We start from the raw sequence: 22156 nt of genomic DNA on the forward strand, positions 1-22156 counted from the left end.
CAGTTGGATTTGATTAGAATTCTCCCATAATTTTATGGATTAATAATCTTTGATTCTTTACTTTTATTCTCAATTTGGTTTTAGTTTCTTAAATTTCAAGTCATAGGTTTTGGTTCTTCAAGAAGCAAAATAGTCATAGTTTTTATTGAATTACAAGGATGAATATTTTAAATCAAAAGAAATTTAAGAACTAAAGACTATGATTTAAAATTTGAAAGACCAAATATTATATTAATAGTAATTTTATTTATGATATCTAAACAAAATAGACTGTATGACACACATTTTAAATTTAAATATTATAATTATTTAAATATCATCACTAATAGTCTTCTTCTTCTTCTTCTTTTTTTCCAGTTCCCTTTTTGATTTGGTTGATCGCTTTTACTGCTTTTGGAAGTTTTTCTGTGGAAGGGATCAGTCAAAGAAGTGGTACGCATGTTTTTTGAAATTCACTTTTCTTTTCCTCATTATATGCCCTTTATTATTTTCCATGTATTTCATATTTAAGGGTTATTTAAGATATAAATTCAATAATTATATGTTTGGCGTTGTTAAACTAATCTTAATTAATATTACATATAAAAATTCGTAACAAATAAATTTGTATACATGAAAATTATACATGAAAATGATCCATTTTTATAGTATATATTGGCGTTTTCCTCTAAATAATTTAGTTGAAAGAAAAAGAAAATCATATGCTAATAATGTTTGTGTGTGTGATAAAGCCTTTTCCAATCACTTACTGCGGAAAGTAGTTAGCCAAAAATATAAACATGACATAAAGCAAAAAGAATATGAGGCTTTACAAGAATTATCCTACTTTAGTTTCTTAACTTATATTTTATACACAGCTTACTCAAAATTAGTGTCCTAAAATTTCATATTTTTACACACGCATCTCACCACCAAGCTATCACGAAATTTATGAATGGAGCTTGCTAGAGAAACTCTTAATTATTTGAATATTTATAGTAACATTTAGGGACTGTTTCATTTCCTGTTTTCAGAACAGTAATTTTTTTCTTTCTGAAAAGCAATTAAAAAAAATGTTTGAAAATGTGTGTTTGTTTATGTGCTTTGAAAAATAAGAAAAATATTAAAAATTGTTCAGGAGAAAAAAAAAATATGTTAGATGTCTTCTTATCTTCTTGTTCTGTAAAATTAGAAAATAAGTGGAGAAACATTATGGGCATGCTTGTTTTATTGTTTTGGAAACAATTTTTTATTTTTAAAAATAAAAAAACTTGTCTGTTTGTTAATTTTTAACTAGGTGTTCTGCAAAACAAAAAATAAAAATATATTTCAGAAAACAAAAAACTCAACAATTTTTACATTTTTTTTTTGAATTTTTTGTATCATGTAGTTGTTTTTTTTTTTAAACTAACCTTTTTACTTCTCTAGTCGTTTTTCAAGTTGATTTTAAATACAATTATCCTGAAAAAAAAAATTTTATTTTCAAATGCAAATTTTTGGAACAATTACCCAAACATGTTTTTTTAGTTTTATAAAACTTATTTTAAAAAATTTATAAAATTACTCTAAAAACGTAAAAATAAAATAGAAACAAACAAAGCCCATGTTTTTAATTAAGGACAATTATGCAAGTATAAAAATATTCTTTCATCTTTTATTTCACTGTTTTATACTCTCCCGGTCTTTAAAATAGGACTTAATTATTGAGTTAATTTTGATTCTAGATATAAGATTTATTTATCATATTTATCAGTTTTTTCTAAATTATTCTTATTAATACTCATTCAAGCATAATCAATTAAAAGAGGAAATGATGATGTTAAGAAAGATGATTATGATATTTTAAGAAAAACATATCATATTTCTTATAATTAATTAACTTATTTAACTTCTTTAATCTAATTAAATTAATTAAATAGGTCTTATATTAAGAACCAGAAAAGTATATGTTTTTCAAATTAATTATTCAAACAGATTTTTTTCCAAAGTTGTTTTGAAAGACTACTCTTCAAACTTGGTTTAAATAACATAAAAAAAAAAAAGAATCAGAAAGCTCTTAAGCACTCAATTAAGCCCACAAGAATTCCAGTATGTTATTTATTTCTCAATTCATTTCTTAATCTTTTTATACTCGAGAATTTGAACATTAACGAGGCCCCTTCCTAATTTTGCAAATTATGCTCAGCATTATACACTAACCTCCTTCACATTTTGTCTTAATTACATAGATCTCTTGTTTATTTTGAATACATACACTTACATCTAAATTATTAATATGCTAGTTTACCCTTCATCATAATGCTAATTTTCTACTTTTGCTGAAAATGTTTTGAAGAATTGATGGGTTTTCTTTCTCTTTTCCCTTTTTCTTTTCCTTTTGAAAATAGTTATTTGTTTGATATCTTTATCATATTGGACATAAACTTAAGTACTTTAGTAAATGCAGACATATAAAAGACTTGATGGAATATTTGGTTAATTCTTTTGATAAATATATACTCGACCAATTATATTTATAAATTTAAATAATTTGTCTAATTTCTCCATCTTATGGCATTTATATTATATAACGGACAAAATGCGTTTCAATTTTATCCAATTTTTTTAGACATCCTAATATTTTTCATAATTAATTTTAGTTAATTCTCCTTTAACTAACCAAAATTTTATAAATTAAATAAAATTCCTTTTTTGGACAACTTCCTTTATTTTCACCACAATTGCAACAAATATTGTCCAGGACATTTACTCCATTTGCCATGAATTTCTAAGAATTTTATGAATTTTTGGGCATATTTTTTAAAATGCTTATCCTCACGGACCCAGAACTTTTTAAAATTATGCTTTTGCCTCAATTAGAAATGAGACTGTGAACGATTCATACTAATTACCTGAAATCCATAATTTCTAGCCACACCTTTGGGCCAAATAATTTTTAGGATAATTAGACCTCCAGCCTCGCCCATCAGCAGATTTATTAGGCTTGGGAGCTGGGATTGATTTGTTTTAATTTTTGGAATTATGGTAGGAAATTTTGGACAATTTCCTAACGTGTACGTAATTAAATTTCATCATCAATTCCCAACCAATAAGTAACTCTTCCAAAATCTATTCTCCTCATAAAATAATTTCTGCAGTTTTGTCGTCTCAAAATTTAATCCCAAATTATTTATCCTTTTAATTTTTTCGAAATTACAATTTTAAAGCTAACAAATTATTTCAAAATAAAATATTCCATTTCCTTGGGTAAAATTCTCTTAGTAAATTTTATTAATTCTCACAATAATTATTTCGGACTTTTATGTAATTTTAGTTTATTATATAATTTGCGTAAATATTACCGAATCAGCCAAAAATAGCCCTTTTATTCCCACAAATTCCTTTTTGAGGTATTCTCTTTATTTGTGCCTCTCTAAAGCTTCCATTTTTGTTTTAAACCTCTTTACTATTTTTCTTGAGTTTATGATATTTTGTGAATTTCAGGAAAACTTTTCATGATTACTTTTTTTTTCGGCTGAAAACTTTTTAAAACTATACTTTTATCCCAACTTGACATTTCTATATGTTTCTCTATAATGTATTTGAAATAAATTAAAACCCAAAAACAGGTTAAAGATGGTATGGTAACTTTTATGACGTTTGGTAATAATTTTTTTAAATAATGTTAGAATTTGAATATGTAGGCAAAAGTACGTACGATTCTTAATTTTATGTCATTTCATTTAAGTCATGTGAGTCTACGCTCTACAAAATTTCTTATTTGATCAAGATTTTCCTCATTGTTCGCAATCTTAATTTAAAACAGTATATTTGTAAATTTTAAAGTCAATTAATTAACCAATTAAAAAATTTTGACCATAAAAAGTTTACTTATATGTAAAATGAATCTTTTTCATACACTGTGATAATTCATTTTAATATTTTGAGAAATATTCCAAAATTAAAATAAAATTAATAAGGGTTAATATAATTTTGAGTCCTTTAAATTTTTTATTATTTTAATTTTAGTCCTTCTAGTTTCAACTTTTAGTCGTTTAAATGTGAGTTGCATGGGAACAATTTTACCAAAAGAGATATAATCATAATCTATAGGTTGACATTAAAAATATAAAATCACAATTTGTAGATTGACATTAAAAATAAAAAACATATGTTTTTAAAAATTATATAGTCAGTTCGCTAACCCATTAGGAGAACACTAACCTGCTAGGTTTAACTCGCGGGTCTGCTTGTATCCTGAACTCTTTTAATTAGGAGGCATTTATTAAATATTGATATTGGAAATTAAGTTGGTCCAAAAAGATAGTATACATACAATTTAAATATAATACAATTTTATTTTATGACATTTTTGTGTTTGCAATACTGTAATTCGTTTATTACTTATCTATTTATATATTTAATTATTAATTAAAATTTGGATCCCAGAACACTAACAAAAGAGAATGCAAATGGTTGGGCATTGACTACACCAGAGATTTCGTTACATATTTGTAAAACATTATGTATCATCATAGCTTTTCACATTTTTAATTACTACTTTTGGAATCCTAATTTAATGTCCTGTCCATTTTAGATGGCATGCCCTGGGGAAGGTATTTTAACAGATCTTGCCAAGAGATTGGTAGATAAAACCATAAAGGAAGTTAATTACTGTCGTCATTTCGAGACTCATAATCACGAGTTTGATGAGGACAATCAACTTTTGCGTAGAAGATTAGAGAAAGTTCGAAAGGATATTGACGATGCCAACATTAATGAGCATGAGGTTGAAGGTGAATTTCAAGATTGGATAAAGAAAGCTGATAAACTAATTCAAATGAATGCTGAAGTTAGGCAAACAAGGTTTGATAGCTATTCTTTTCTTAGGAAATATCGACAAGGCAAGATATTGGCACGGAGGGCGCAAGTCATTAAAAGTCACATCCAAAATTATAAAAACTTTGAAGGAGTAGCTCGTCCAGGTAAACTTCCAGGTATGAAGTACCATGCTTCAAAAGACTTCATTGATTTTGAGAGCAGGAAGACAAAATTCAAGGAACTTTTGGATGCATTAGAAGATGGAAATCATTACATGATTGGATTGCAAGGGATGGCGGGAACGGGTAAAACCACATTGGCAACACAAGTGGGAAAGCAAGTTGAAGAATCCAAAGCATTTGAGAAAGTCATCTTTGTTGTTGTGTCCAGTTCTCCAAATGTCAACAAGATTCGAGGCGATATTGCAAGGCAATTAGGTTTGGATTTAGATCAAAGAATTGAAGCAGATCACTCAAAACATTTGTGGTCTAGAACTTCTGATAATGAAAAAAAGTTACTCATAATATTTGATGATGTGTGGGAGAAGCTGGATCTAACTGAACTTGGGATTCCATCTGGACCTGATCACAAGAATTGCTATGTTTTGATAACCACTCGTCATTCAAAAGTTTATCAGCAAATGATATGCCAAAAAGTAGTTCACCTACACACATTGGGTGACGAGGATGCAGTGCGTCTCTTTCTGTATCATGCTAGAAGTTGTGATGCTGATCATCCTTCAAGGAATGATTTAGAGGGCCTTGCACGAGCTTTTGTGAAGGAGTGTGGAGGATTACCAATTGCAATCGTGGCACTAGCTAGCACATTAAAAAATTGGCCTGTTGCTGAATGGACTGTGGCTTTGACAACTTTACGAGATAATAAGCCAATTGTTGATGTCGATGAAGAATTGGTGAATGTTTATAATTGCTTGAAATTAAGCTATGATAAATTAAATAATGAGAAGGCCCAAAAGCTTCTTTTATTGTGTTCTATATTCCCAGAAGATTATGAATTTCCCATAAATCTCATTATTAGAATTGGTATGGGGTCAGGAATTTTTGGGGAAGTTAACCAATATTGTGCAGCACGAAGCAAACCACTTGCAGTGAAAAATGAACTTATAGCTTCTTCTTTGCTACTGAAGGTTGAGAATAAAGAATGTGTAAAGATGCACGACTTGGTTCGTGAAGTAGCTCAATGGATAGCCAAGGATGATATTCAAGTGATTATGAATTCAAGAACAGCTTTTGAAGCAAGTAAGCGATTTGTGTTTTGGAGTATTGATGATTTTCCTGATCAATTTGATGGTACGAAGGTTGAGATTTTACTTCTTTGGATAAGTGAAAATGCTTTGAAAAAAGATGCAAATGCATTCTTTGCAAGGATGTCAAACCTCAAAATTCTGTTTTTGCTCGGTCAATATGACAGAAGAGTTCCCACTTCGTCATTTTCGCAATCACTTGCTTCATTAAAGAATATTCAAACTCTTATCTTGGATGGTTGCGAAATAGGAAACATTTCGGCTTTGAAGAATTTACAAGGTCATGTGACACTTGAGATGGAAAATTGTCTAATTATTGAATTATCCCAAGACATCATGGAACTAAAGATGTTGAGATTGTTGGGGTTTAAGAAGTGTGGAATTCAAAAGAACAATCCCCTTCAAGTTATTGAAAGATGTTCACAATTGGAAGAATTGCATTTTGTTGAGAATTACAATATTAAAGATTGGAAGCCAGAGGATGAAAAAGAAATTGAAGATGAAAATGCTCCCCATATATCTCCTTCTGCATTGCAAATGTTTTCAATTGCTTGCGATGGTTTTAAATGTTTTGCTGATGATGATAATGGCCTATTAAAATGCTTCAATTCGGAACATCTGAAAAATTTAATATCAGAAGCCATGTTTAAGTACCTTGTGCGAAGAGCAGAAGTTCTTGAGCTAGGGAACTTAGGACAAACAGGGTGGAAAAGTCTTATCCCTGACATTATTCCTGTGGAAGAGAGAGGCAAGGATAATTTAATCAAGCTTTACTTGTATGATTGGGCTGACATTGAGTGCCTTATTCATAGTAATAAGTGTCACTATTCTAATTTGTCATTCTTCTTCAACTTAGTTGAGTTACATCTGTGTAAAGTGGATGTGAAAGAATTATGTTGCGGTGCTATGCCTTCTAGGTTTCTTGAGAAGTTACAGATTTTAAGGTTAGAGGGTTGTAGGAAACTACAAAATATACTCTCAGATGAAAATCTCAAGCTACCTCATCTGAAGGTATTGAAATTGGAAGATTGTCCAATGTTCCAACCATCAATTTTCAAACCCTTTGTTGCTCGAAGTCTTGGGCAATTGGAAGAATTAATAGTTGAAGGTTTCACAGAGCTAAAAAATTTAATTGCAGACGAGAGTTTAGAAGAAGAAATGAGGATTGTTGATTATCAAAAACGTCATGGCTTATTGTTTCCCGCATTAGAGTCTCTTCAAATTGAAAGATGTGGCAAATTAGAAGTGGTATCATCATTTCTTCAAGCTGGAGACCTTCCCAAGTTGAAAGATTTAGGCATATATGATTGTGCGGAGCTAAAATACTTATTTGGTGAATATAACGATAATGTGGGCCAAGCTGGGCAACAGGAAATCATGCTCCCTTTACTAACACAAGTGAGACTTCAGAGAGTACCAAGTTTCATTAACATATTTAAAAAATGTAAGACATGTGTGCTAAGGCCGCCTCATATTTTGAAAGAAGATTCAAAGGAGAGACATAAGAACTCTAAGACAAGTGCTTTCTCATGGACTCATGGGTGTTGTTTTCTGGCTGCAACAAAAGACAGTAATATTGGAGTTTCTAATGCCCCCCTACTAGAAGACTGCACAATCTCACAGGTATGCTACTTTGGCCTTGCTCTTTTTATTCAACATTTATGTTTATTTTTTTAATGGAAAATGGTGATATTTGATTTATTAAACTTTCATTTTATTAGTATATGGTACATGGATGGTTTATAGATATTTTTCTCTTTTCAAGACATGTAGATCTAATCATGGAGGGGAGATATGGTAAGAAAAGCTGTAGAGAAACGGTGAGAAAAGAAATGATAGGTCGTGTTTGTTTTTATCTGTAGTTTCGTTTCTTTTAATATATTATAGTCATAAAATAGGTGCTATTTATAGTCGTTTTTATTTATTCATATTTTTTTATGTTATTATAATTTTATGTATGGGTTTCTTAGTATTAAGTTTGTATAAGGTGTACCTTTACAGTTATTTAATTAATGTTTTCTTTATCAAAAAAAATTAATTAATATTGTCCCTGTACATGAGATAAAGCTCAAAACGATTAAAAAAAGAACTCCTCTATGCATTATTAATTGAAAAAATAATTTTATATTTGTGTAATTAGTCAATTTTCCTACAATTTTAATATTGAAAAATAAAATAAGTCTTTATCAAAATTAATAAAACAGTTATATTATTTTCTTAAGTGCACTAACAAGTTAAGGAATATATATATACTATTAGAACACAAACACGTATGGCTTTCGTCTTGGGTTGGAATTACACAGAATTGATTTTTTTTTATTTCAGCAACAATTAAAGAGAAAAATAAATAGTCACACGAACACACAAATAGTGATAACAGGTATATCATTAACACGAGTATGAATCTTAGTTAATTCAATGCTTTATTATTTTTTTATTTTTTTTCATTTCCAATTATTTGACTAGTAGGATGGGGACGGATGTTACCAGTTGAATGCCTTATAAATCACATCTTAAAATACCCACAGTCATATGATACAAGATGCTTGACAAATTTCTCTGTACTTCATGTATTTTCCGATACATAAATTCTTGTTTGGTTCATCTATGTTTATAATGGGATTGTTATTGAGATATATGATTATATAATAGAAAGTAATCAGTTATATAATTAAGTTGAATCTAAGAGAAGTGATTGGTTGTAGGAATCATGTGCATTAAGTGAAAGGATTGAAACATTTCATTCAGCTGAATGTCTTATGAGACAACCATTGAGCCTACAAAGTATAAGGGAGATGACACTTAAGGGGTTTTCAAAATTAAAATCACTATTCAGTGTATCCATTGCCACCACCATCATGTTGGAGAATCTGTATATTGAGGACTGTGGAGAACTGAAGCACATTATAACGAATAAAGCAGAGGATGATGATGCCTCTCTCAACTGTACCTCTATCTTCCCAAAACTAGAGAGTCTCAATGTTTGGAATTGCAATAAATTGGAATTTATATTTCCATCCACTCTTTCCGGAGGTCTTCAAAAATTAAAATATATGCATATTCAGAAAGCTTATGAGCTGAAATATATTTTTGGAAAATACAATGATGGAGATTGTCAATCAAATGAGAATGAAAACAATGAGCCTCAGATTCATCTTCCAGCACTGGAAACACTATTCCTCGAAGGCGTACCAAATATGATGAGCATTGGTATCAAGAAACATCAGCTCGAACGCCCATCTCTACAGATTATAGAAGAGCCAAAGGTACGTAACTATTTTTAATTCATTATTTAATAGCGTCTCAATCTTGCTCTGTTTTTTTTTTTGGTAAGAAAACATATTTTTTTTCTATTTATTCTATTTTAAAATTTCAACTTTAAACTTTCATATATAACTATTATGGGTCTTGTGGTTTTCAATTTATGTGAAAATGCAATTCATCAATATTTTTATATATCTTGTATAAGGATTATTTTATACTCTTAGAAGACAAACACATATGACTTCCGTCTTAGTTGTACATAGTAATTATATTCATTTTCAATTAGTTTTTTTTAATTATTTTAACTGGTACCTAACAAGAATCGAACTAAAACAATTTGATCTTTAAAATGCTCATATTCCTAAGTATATTCATGATTTTGGAATATTTGTATTTGTTTAACGTCTCCTTTTATACCCCAAAATTACAGATAAACTGAAGTAGCGAATGGATTCCCTCCTCTACAATCTTCTTTCAAATTTGCCACCATTATATTAAAATTAACGTTTTATGCAAATATTATTATAATCTTACTTTAAAAATACGTAAAGAAATTTAAACTATTAAACTTGATTGGAATAGTTCATAAGTGTAGTTAAAAAAGTGAGAAAAATAATGCTTTATAATAATAGTTTACAATTAAAAAAATGATAAGATTAAATTGTAACAGTTTTAACTTATTTATATATTAAATCACACCTTAAAATGCCCAGTGTTACAATACCTGATGCTTGACGCATTTATTTTGTATTTCATGTACGTTATGGTCCATTTCATATAGGTTGTTTTATAATGGGACTGTTATTGAGGTATCTGATTATATGATAGAAAGTAATTAGTTATATAATTAAGTTGAATATAAGAGAAGTATATTTGCTGTAGGAATCATGTGCGTCAGGTGAAAAGATTGAAACATTTCATTCAACTGAGTGTTTTATGAGACAACTATTGAGCCTACAAAATATAAGGGAAATGAGGCTTTGGGGATGTTCAAAATTAAAGTCACTATTCAATGTATCCGTTGCCACAACCATCATGTTGGAGAAGCTATCTGTTGAGGAGTGTGGAGAACTCAAGCACATTATAACAAATGAAGCAGAGGATGATGATGTCCATCTCAACTGCACCTTCATCTTTCCAAAGCTACAGATTCTCAATGTTCGGAATTGCAATAAATTGAAATTTATATTTCCATCCACTCTTTCTGGAGGTCTTCAAAAATTATTTTATATATATATTTGGAAAGCTCATGAGCTGAAATATATATTTGGAAAATACGATGATAGAGATTGTCAATCAAATGAGAATGAGAATGATGAGCCTCACATTCATCTTCCAGCATTGGAAATACTATTCCTCTTAGAAGTACCAAATATGATCAGCATTGGTATCAAGAAACATCAACCAGAATGCCCATCTTTGCAGATTGTGGAAGCACCAAAGGTACGTAACCATTTTAATTCATTATTTAATAGGGTCTCAATTTTTCTCTGTTTTCTTGCATGAAAACATTTTTGTCCATTTATTCTCTTTTAAAATTTTAAATTTTAAACTTCTATATATAATTATCATGGGTTATGCGGATTTCATTTATGTCAACATGGGGATTATATATTCTCTCAGAAGACGAACACGTAGGCCTTTGTCTTGGGTTGGGGAACATATAAGTATATGGTAATACTATTCATTTTCAGTTAGTTTTCTGTTGAATTATTTTGGCTAACAATTTGATATTCACAATGCTAACGCTCCTAATTATTTTTTCTTTTTCTATTATTTGCCCAGTAGTATGGGCATGGATGTTAGTAGTTTAATACCTTATAAATCACATCTTAAAATGTCCACAGTCTTAGAATACATGATGCTTGACACATTTGATACATTAATTCTTTTTTGGATCATCTATGTTTATAATGGGTGTTATTGAGGTAACTGATTATATGATAGAAAGTAATTAGTTATATAATTAAGTTGAAACTAAGAGAAGTGATTGGTTGTAGGAATCATGTGCATCAAGTGAAAGGATTGAAACATTTCATTCAGCTAAGTGTCTTATGAGACAACCATTGAGCCTACAAAATATAATGCAAATGACACTTAGGGGATGTTCAAAATTAAAGTCACTATTCAGTGTATCTATTGCCACAAACATCACATTGAAGAAGCTGAATGTTGATGAGTGTGAAGAATTGAAGCACATTATAACAAATGAGGCAGATAATGATGATGATGTCCATCTCAACTGCACCTCCATCTTCCCAAAACTACAGAGCCTCACTGTTCAGAATTGCAATAAATTGGAATTTATATTTCCATCCACTCTTTCCGGAGGTCTTCAAAACTTAAAATCTATAGATATTTGGGAAGCTCATGAGCTGAAATATCTTTTTGGAAAATACGATGATGAAGTTTGTCAATCAAGTGAGAATGAAAATAATGAGCCTCATCTTCATCTTCCGGCATTGGAATCACTAGACCTCCGTTATGTACCAAGTATGATCGGCATTGGTATCAAGAAACATCAACTAGAGTGCCCATCTCTACAGATTGTGGAAGCACCAAAGGTTTGTAACTACTTTTAACTCATTATTTAATAGCGTCTCAATCTTACTCTTTTTTTTTTTAATGAAAACGTAAATTGTTTCTATTTATTCTCTTTTAAAATTTCAACTTTAAACTTTTATATATAATTATTATGGGTCATGCGGCTTTCAGTTTATGTCAAAATGCAGTTTATCAATATTTGTATATATCTTGTATAAGGATTATTTATACTCTCAGACGATAAACACGTATGACTTCCGGTTTGGTTGTATATAGTAATGATATTCATTTTCAATTAGTCTTTTTTAATTATTTTACCTGGTACCTGGCATGAATCGAACTAAAACAATTTGATCTTTAAAATGCTCATATTCCTAATTTAATATTCATTATTTTGAAATATTTGTATTTGTTTGATATCTACTTTTATGCCCTAAAGTTATGTATGGATTGCCTCCTCTACTCTTCTTTCAACTTTGTCACCATTATAATAAAATTGACATTTTATAAAAATACTATTATAATTTTACTTAAAAAGTACCTAAAGAAATTTAAACTACTAAATTTGATTTGAATAGTTCATAACTGTAGTAAAAAAATGAGAAAAATATGCTTTATAATCATAGTTTACAATTAAAAAATGATAAGATTAAATTTTAACAATTTTAACTTATTTATATATTTTTATATAAAATTGTAATAATATTTTTATAAAATGTTAAATCTATACCAATTCCTCAATTTTATATTCACGTAATTACTCGATTTTCCTACAACGCTAATATTGATTAATAAGATAAGCCTTTATCAAAATTAATAAAGCAGTTGTATTTTTTTTAAAGTACACTTGATTAAATATTATATACACTATCATATATTATATTGTGGGGTTGCAAGCACTCTATCTGTTTTGAAAGGCCAAAAAGAAATTCTGTTAGCTTAAAATTTGATGTCTATTTTGTACCTCAGAGTTTTCGATAAAATGGAGTAATATGGTAATTATTGCACTAAATTTAATGTCAACTTCATCTTTTTATTTCAGTTTAAATCAAAATGCAGTTTATTAATATTTTTATCTTGTATAAAGACTATATGTAATAAATTATATATTGTTAACAAAATATTTAAACATTCTCAAAATATGAAGACTTTCATATAATTTTCTTATGGAGGCATGTAGAATTAATTATGTTGAAGTGATTCGGCTTTGCTTCTATACAGATTTTAAATTTGAATTTGAAATATTTCCCAAAAATAATAGTGTGTTTGCGTTTTGTGGGTAAATGTGTATGTATTTCATAAGCACGAAGGATAGAAATAGAGAACATTATTTTAAATTGAAGGATCAAAATAGATAAAATTATTTTAAATTTTAAATTTTCTTTTTGTGAAAACATGTTGTAGGAAATTAAGAAGCACATGGAAGATGTGAGAAGTGAGGGAGGAAAGGAATCTGAAATACAAGAGATTGTTAACGTCGAAACACCACCACTCACTCCAAGTGTGGGCTTCCAACATGTTCTGAACTTTCACTATCTGAAACAAATAACAATTTGGGGAAACCAAAAGTTGACAACTTTGTTTTCTATCTCTACATTCAAAAACCTACCAGAGTTGTCTGAATTACTTATATTAGATTGTGAGGAATTAGTTAATGTGGTTGAAGATGATTCTAATAATCATCATCACGATATAAACTATAGCTCCTTTTTCCCAAAACTGGAGGATCTATTTATCAACAATTGCAACAAGCTGGAGTCTATATTTCCTCTCTCTCTTTTTGGTACTCTTCAAAAATTAAAATGTTTAAGCATAGGGAGAGCTGCTGAGTTGAAATATATTTTTGGAAAATATGATGATGGAGATCATTTATCAAATGAGAATGAAAGTGATGAGCTTCCTATTCATCTCCCTGCTTTGGAAACACTATCACTTAGAGATGTACCAAAGTTAATCGACAATATTGGTGTGAAAAAATATCACCTTAGCTTTCCGCCTCTACAAAGCATTAATTTCACTACAAAAAAACAGACTTTAGGCGACGACTTTCGGCGGCGACAAAAAAAGTCGCCGCTGAAGGTCCACTTTCGGCGGCGACACCAAAAAGTCGCCGCTGAAAGTGGACCTTCAGCGGCGACGAAAATGTCGCCGCTGAAAGTGGACCTTCAGCGGCGACTTTTTTTTGTCGCCGCCGAAAGTGGACTTTCAGCGGCGACTTTTTTTGTCGCCGCTGAAAGTTCGCCATTAAAACCAAGACTTTCAGCGGCGACAAAAGTGTCGCCGCTGAAAGTGGACCTTTAACGGCTACTTTTTTGTCGCCGCCGAAAGTGGACCTTCAGCGGCGACCCTTTTTGTCGCCGCTGAAAGTTCGCCATTGAAACCAAGACTTTCAGCGGCGACAAAAGTGTCGCCGCCGAAAGTGGACCTTTAGCGGCGACTTTTTTTGTCGCCGCCGAAAGTGGACTTTCAGTGGCGACTTTTTTTGTCGCCGCTGAAAGTATAATATAATAATATATATTTTATTTTACAATATTAATAAACAAATTCAATCTGGCTCAGCGGCAAGAAGGTTGGACACGAAAGGAGGCGGTCACGAGTTCGATCTTGGAAGAAGACACATTTAAGGTGGAAATATTTAGACGATGACGTGGCGATGAGGAGTGATGTGGCAATGACGTGGAGGTGGCTAGTGATGATGTGGCGGTCGGCGGTGATGACGTGGCCGCCAACGGCGATGACGTGGAGGTCGACGGTGCTGACGTGGCGGCCGGAGACGATGACGTGACACCGGCGGTGATGACGTGGCATTGGTAAAGGCAATTCTTCTTAGGCATTACTTTCAGCGGCGACAAAAAAGTCGCCGCAGAAAACACTTTCGGCGACGACATGTGTCGCTGCTGAAAAGTCTTTCAGCGGCGACAAGAGTGTCGCCGCCGAAAGTGTTTTCTACGGCGACTTTTTTGTCGCCGCTGAAAGTATCTTTTAGCGGCGACCTTTTTAGTCGCCACTAAAAGTTTTCAGCCACGGCTGCTACGGCAACGACTTTTCAACGGCAACTTGTCGCCGCAAAAAACTTTCGGCGGCGACTTTTGTCGCCGCTGAAAGTTAATTTTTTTTGTAGTGTTTGTGGGGTCTTCAAGAGTTCAATGGAAGATCTTTTCTGGATTTGGTGGCTTATTTACAAGGAATACAATTGAATGTGAAAGTTCCAAAGGTAACACATTTGACTTCTTGTTCTATGATCTGCATATTGCTCTGTTTATTTGGACTGCTTAGCATTTAAACTTGAACATCAAGAACATATTTTCATGCTTGAAAAATTTTCATGTCAAGACATGAAATAACTAAATTTTCACACATAGAAATTTATAATTTGGTTTTCATTTATTAAAATTTGCTTTTCCTCAATATATATGTGTGCACGTTCGCCTTTAATCAAAATCATACAAAAGATGCTAACTAAAAAAAGCAATGACCTTAAAAATTTAAAAATTTCTGCTAAATAGTTTAAACGAAAGCTGCACCATATATAAGTTTGTCTATAGGAGAAATTAAATACAGATTAATTAGCTTCTTATGCATATATACGTTTTATGATTTGAAGTCGATATAATTAGGCATAATCGATGTTTATGTGTCTTTAACTTGTAAGCATTATAGGCATCAATAGATAAAGTTTCTCTTCATATAACTCAATGCATATTGAGACACCTATACATTAATAATAGTATTGGGATTTTTCACAATTTGTGAATGTGGAAATTTGTATTTGTGCTGAAATTTTGAATTGATTTATTTTTATTAGGACCTGATGAAAATTATAAAGAATATGCAGAAGCTGACAACTCTTGAGGTAATAGACTCCAAAATAAAAGAGGTTCTTAATTTGGAGGGCGCGGAAATTGAAGGTCGAGTCATGACATTAAGTTTAAAAAGAATGTTGTTGAAAAATCTAAGTGAGTTGAGGCATATATGCAGGGGTCCCAAATATATTTTGAGCTTCCCAAACCTTTCCAGACTAGACATCATAGCATGTAAAATGCTAAGAGCAATTTTCTGTGACTCAATAGTGAAAAACCTCACACAATTATCCTATTTAAGTATCAAAGATTGTGATGAATTAGTTGACGTCATTGAAGAGAGTGATGCAGATCATTTGTATCAACTTTTTTTCCCAAAGTTAGAGAAAATTTACATCAAGTGTTGTAAAAGCTTGAAATGCCTCTTCTCTATCTCAACATGTTGGGTGTTCCCAAAGTTGGAGGTCTTGGAAATAGAAGAAGCCTTTGAGCTGGAGCAAGTGTTCATATACGAACAAGATGATATGCAGAAGATGGCAAAAATGGAAGAAGTATTTCCAAAGCTATCTAATGTAACACTTGAAAAACTCCCAAGGCTTATTTCTATTTGTGAGGGGATTGATTTTAAGGATCTGCAATATTGTAAAGTGGAAGATTGCCCAAAATATCAAGGTACAAATCCAGAAAAAGTCTTTTAATAATTGCTAGCTATTTTTATGAATATTAATGAGATTGAAAATCCTATTGCAGAAACCAGTCAAATCCACAAAGAGCCTAAAAATGGAAATTCAAAAAATCAAGCAACAACAAGAAGTGTTTTGCCTGAATTTGCAGAGGTATATATATCAGACTAATCATCAAAAGAACAAAAAAGTTTTTTTTTGGTATTTTCTTTTACTAGTCAATTTAACCTGTCCATAAATTTGATTACTACAACCAACTTACTTATTAATGATGGCGTTGGTTAGAGCTCAGAGGAAGCAATGAAGACAAGTGTTGAAGAAGTCGCGTCATTAATGGTACATCACCATCTCTTCCTACATTCACAAGAGCATAGTTTCTCCACACCAATATAAAACGCATAGCATGTTTAGGACGTCTTCTAGTCCAATGGAACAAATGTAAACCATATATAGAGTCTCAAGTTTAGTTTGATTATTTTATAAATTAATATATTTTTAGGAAAGGAATTGAATATTGAACCAAAAAAAATATCCATGAACTAATGAAGTTCCCCTAGGTGAAATACTAGGTTATATCTTTTGCTGTAATTCAGAATTATAAAGAAACAGAGAAGGAAGTTGGCAGAGTAGTTCCTGATCCTACTTCAAAGATAAGTTTAATAAATTGATGAAGTTGCTTTACTAAACAGATCTCATCGTTTGGTGTTATTCAGGTATCAGAAACAAGGGAAAAAGTTAGAGGAATGGCCTCAGAGTCATCAGTGACAACAACTTCATCTAGTTCAAGTTCAAAGGTGATCGAAATTCGAAATGACATCTCCAAGCTCTTCATCTATTATATTCACTTGAAAAAAGTTGCCATTTGCGTTCAGACCAATTCTTTTGTGCATATTACCAATATGGTAACGTTTTTATCTAATTTTGTTCAACAAAATTTGTCCTCTGATGTTTACTCAAAGTTCATAAACAGAGAAAAAGGCTGTTAGAAGTAGTGATATGCGGAGATGCAGGGCAAAAACCAGATAACAGAACTCTGTTATATATTATTGACAAGAACTTGGGTTATTGTGGATGAAGGGAGAAAATAACAGTCATTTTAGCAGCACATAATAATTTGAAACTTATAGCCTAGGAATCGTATGTATATTAAGCTCAGTGGAAAAAAGAACAAGGGTTTTAAATGAAATATTTAATTAATGCGCTGCTATATTATCTGATGAAGCTAAAGTAATAACTTCATCAACTCATTAAGAAGTTTAAAGTTAATTATTGAAGATGTGAAAAAAAATATATCACAAATATCTAATATATGTTGTTGAGTTGAAAGATCAGACTTATGTGCACATTATATATATATATATTTATAAAAGCAAAACTATTACAAGGATAAAATGTATCTTTTCTCTGTTGTAGATTACAGAAGAGACGTTACTTAAAATTCAAGTTAAAAATCCTAGGCTAGCTTCAGCGAAACAAGCATAAGGAAATTTAGCAGCTGAATCACAATCGAGAGGGACATCTTTACATGTCGGTTTATATATAGATTATTTAAGTAATTTTAACATGATAGGAATAGGAACTTGCAAGATGGTTTTCTGCTAATTATTTAATATTTTAAATAGGAACTGGAGGATGAACACCAAACAAGTGAATCAACTACGCAGCTCCACCAAGAGGGCCTTGCACAAACAATAACCACTAAAACTTCTCATAAAACCAATGTACCATTTGATGATAACGTAGGTTATAGCACAGAGGACTAAGTTATTTTCAAGTTTGATCATTGCAATATATGATAACATAGTTCTTTATTCATTTCTTGATTTGGGATTTGACGACATCAAAATCAAGAAGCAAAACAAGCATGGCACAACAGATTCTTTCATATCTTTTGGTATTTTTGCAGTGGCTTACTTCCTCAATTGTTTCACAAGTTGGCGGCTCGCAGTGTGGTCCATCTACATTGGTTAGTTCAGTAAGTTCATCATTTTAAACTCATAGCATGTTTTCATTTGTGGAGGAACACAATTGGAAGAGAAATTGCTTGTGTTTTCTAGGTTGCTAGCATGAAGGAAACACATGAGCAAGGCTCTCAAGAGGATGATGCAACAAAGGAAGTCACAATAGCAGTTCAATCAACTGATTCAGATTCAAGGAAGGAAACCGAAGTATCACCGATTACTGAACAAGTAAATACATTATAGTTACTAGAAAAAAATGCATTATCCTTATTCATATACCTATACCATATGAATTATGAAGTTGCTAGATGCTTTTTTCCTTTTAGTTTTTTGCCTAGTTATAGTTATGGGAATAATGTTAAAACAAACTTTATCTTGTGATGTTATTCAGAGCTCAGAAGAAACAAAGAAAGAAGGCATTAGAATATCAATGGCTCCAATTTTGACAAATTTAGAGTTGATCAGATTGACATTTCCAATCACTGTTTATTACTGATATAAAATGATTTTTAAGTGTGGTGATCAATACCTTTTTAATGTATGAAAAGGTTATAAATGTTAAGACTCACTTGTTTTCCTTTTTAATGATTAATCAACATCCAATGACTAACCAACGAGCTTTTGGACTCCTACACTTGTACATTTTTGAAGCGTCTATCACAACATTGCAAAAGCTGAGGGTAGTACTCCTACATTTGTATAACACGTGAAACTGAAACTTATTTCCTCTCACTTTTAGATTGCTGAAAGCATCAAAGATACCACTCAACAAAGTGTTGAAAAGAATTATGCAAAAGATGATGCCATGACCGTAGTTGGATCGACTAATTCAGATTCAAGGAAACGATCTACAGGACCAATTGATAATCGCTCTGGAAAAGATTCTGCACTAGTAAGTTTGTTACCTTCTTCTAATTATAGAAATTGAAGTTTTCTGTATGATGATTTTACTCTTACTCTGCATAAGTTAGTTTGCATGTTCACATGTCGACGTCTGTTAGAGTGCATAAGTCATTTTGTTGTATGCAGACTGTTACAAAAACAGGAGATCGCACAAGTATTCAAGAGGAATCTGAATCAGAGAAGCCTATAAAAGCGATCGCTTCCCAAGTCATTACTTCTCTTCATCACGGTAAGCTGAATCAGATTACACTTTTTTTTTTTTTGCTTATTCTTTTGAGCCCTTTGCTAGCTTTTTTGGCTGTGACAGAATCACAAATTGCTGATGATACTGGCACTTCATCTTATAAATTGGGATTTTGTGAAATTTTCCAACTTGCGGAGCTAAAAGATGGTGAAGCGGCTTTACTTGCTCAAGCACTCGAACGATATCCTCAACTATTGCTACCTCAGGAACATCGCTCACAACGCATGATAGCCTGGTCCTACCGAGTGCTGGTAGATATTTTGCTGGTGCTGGCTACCAAGACTCCTTGTAGCATCACAAGTTCAGAAAAGTCAACCTTGGAGGCTAGCTTATGTGATGCAACCTTGCTTGGGTTCGACAAAGAGTGGGTTGATTCGGTTCGGTCTAGAGTTTTTGGTGTTGACATGTGTGATGTGTTGGCAGCAGAAGAGGAAATTCAGGTGAAGGAGGCCGAGCTGGAGACGTGTGACATTGCCTTGGAACAAGCTCGAAAGCAAAGAGTAGAAGCCAGAGAGCGACTTGCAGTGATTGATTCTCAACTATCGGGTCTATTGGAAGAGCACAAGAAGTTGACTACTGGGATAACAGAGTTTAGGGAAATAATAAGTGCCAAGGATAGACCCTTTGGCATTTAAGTGTGTTTGATTTGTACTTTTTGTTATTTCGTTTCTGTGTCTAAGAACACTAGACTTCTGGGCAGACCATAATGCATATGATACAGACTAAGACGTGCCTATGTTCAAACCAATAACAGCAGGACAGCGTTTGAAGTCTCTGATGTATGCATAATTAAATTTGGCCTTTATATAAGCTGGATGATCCATATCTATTGTTGGTAATTATTTTAACTCAGAAAAGCTACCATATTTATAAGACAAGAACTGACATACCTATCTAATATTTATTATTCAAGCATCGCGCAAATTGAGCTGATATCGATTTTTCTTTTTAACTACAACTGTCCTTCGGTAGTTTGAAGAAAAAAAGAAAACTAAAAAGACAAGGAGTGCAAGTGAAATAAGATAAAATAAATCCTTTGCTCTTAATATCCTGTCTCCCTCAAACTCTCATATTCGAGTTAACTCCTTCCCTGTTGTACTGCTAAGTTTAGCCTCTGGTAAACCCGGAATCCATTTATCCTGCCAGACCCTTACTGAAGAATCCACACCCACTTTCCAACATATATTTTTCAACAAGAACTTTCTACACTGCAAGATACTGCTCCAACACCAAGAGGCCCTCCTACCCTTCTTAGCTTCCAAAAATTCTTGTTTTAGGAAAATAAATTCCTTTCAAAATCCTGTACCAAAGGTCATCAGGATTTAAAAGCAATGTCCAAGCCGTTTTAGCAAGGAGAGCATTGTTGAGATCTTGTAAATCTCTGAAGCCTAGTCCTCCTTCCTTCTTTGAAACTGTAAGATAGTCCCATCTTTTCCAATGAATTTTACCTCTCTCTTCTTTATTATTTCCCCACCAAAAATCTGTAATCAACATGTCCAGATCTTTGCAAACTTTCTTAGGAAATGAAGAACAATTCATTGGATATACTGGAATTGCATTTACTACAGCCTTAATCAAAACTTCACGTCCAGCAAAAGTAAGTAATTTTTGCTTCCATCCCTGTACCTTCAGCCCCACCTACGCAGCAGCTTTCGAACGTTCACGAACCATGGGCAGATCCAAATATTTTCCAGGTTGATCAGTATCCCTAATTTGCAAAATATGTGAGACCTCTTCCTTTTTTTTCTGATGTTGCATTCTCAGAGAAGAATAAACAAGATTTATACAGGTTCAACTCTTGCCGAGAAGCTTCACAATAAACCTGCAGAATCCTCCTCAACACTTTACAATTATTCTTCTCAGCATTAATAAAAAATAGAGCGCATCATACGCAAACAAACAATGCGATAAAACGGGACGCCCTTGTGCAAGTCTAATACCCTTCAATTCTCTGTTCTCCACATGGTACTGAATCATCTGTGACATACATCAGCCACAATAACAGAGATGAGGGGAAAGTGGATCACCTTGCCTTATGCCCCTACCCGGAATGAAATTTGAAACAGTCCTTCCTCCTATCATCAATTCAAATTCAGCTGAAGAAACATACTCCATTTTCCACTGCACCCCTGATACAAAATAACCCATTCTAAGTAGCACGTGTCTCGAAAAATTCCCCTCTACACGATCATAGGCTTTACTCATGTCAGCCTTAAGAGCTACCTCCACTCTATTTCCACTCTTTCGGCCTTTTAAGTAATGAAAAGCCCCATGTACAACTTTAATATCATCGTGAACCATTCTGTCCGAGATGAAGCCCCTTTGCTGGCGTGTAATACATTTCATAATCAACTCTCTCATTCTGTTCATCAAAATCTTTGAAATGATCTTATATATCATATTACACAACCCTATTGGTCTAAAATGATTCACATTTTCAGGCTTATCAATCTTAGGGACGAAAGCAATACTGGTTTTATTTATGCCCCCTTAAACCGCAGCCTTTCTCAAAGAACTCATATATCAGATTATAACCATCATTCTTAGTAACAGACCAAGATGATTTGTAAAACAAACCTGAAAATCCGTCAGGGCCAGGAGCTTTTGTAGCACCAAGCTGAAATACTGTATTTCGAATCTCTTCCTCATTAACTGGGGCTGTAAGCATTTGATTATCATCATCAGATATCACCCTTTTCACATCCTGCACTGCA

General features: G+C 32.2%; 1 protein-coding gene across 1 annotated transcript; it reads left to right on the forward strand.

The window, feature by feature from the left end:
• The first annotated feature begins 4555 nt into the window (after nucleotides 1-4555).
• On the forward strand, nucleotides 4556-9746 carry LOC114756597 (probable disease resistance protein At4g27220). The gene is made up of 4 exons (XM_028945545.1): nucleotides 4556-6323; nucleotides 6681-7666; nucleotides 9109-9309; nucleotides 9738-9746. The coding sequence occupies exons 1-4, from the start codon at nucleotides 4556-4558 to the stop codon at nucleotides 9744-9746; spliced, it is 2964 nt and encodes a 987-aa protein (XP_028801378.1).
• The last annotated feature ends 12410 nt before the right edge of the window (nucleotides 9747-22156 follow it).

This window comes from Neltuma alba, unplaced genomic scaffold (assembly GCF_004799145.2).
Source record: "Neltuma alba isolate B1F8T4 unplaced genomic scaffold, ASM479914v2 tig00010438_pilon, whole genome shotgun sequence".
Classification (NCBI taxonomy): Eukaryota; Viridiplantae; Streptophyta; class Magnoliopsida; order Fabales; family Fabaceae; genus Neltuma; species Neltuma alba.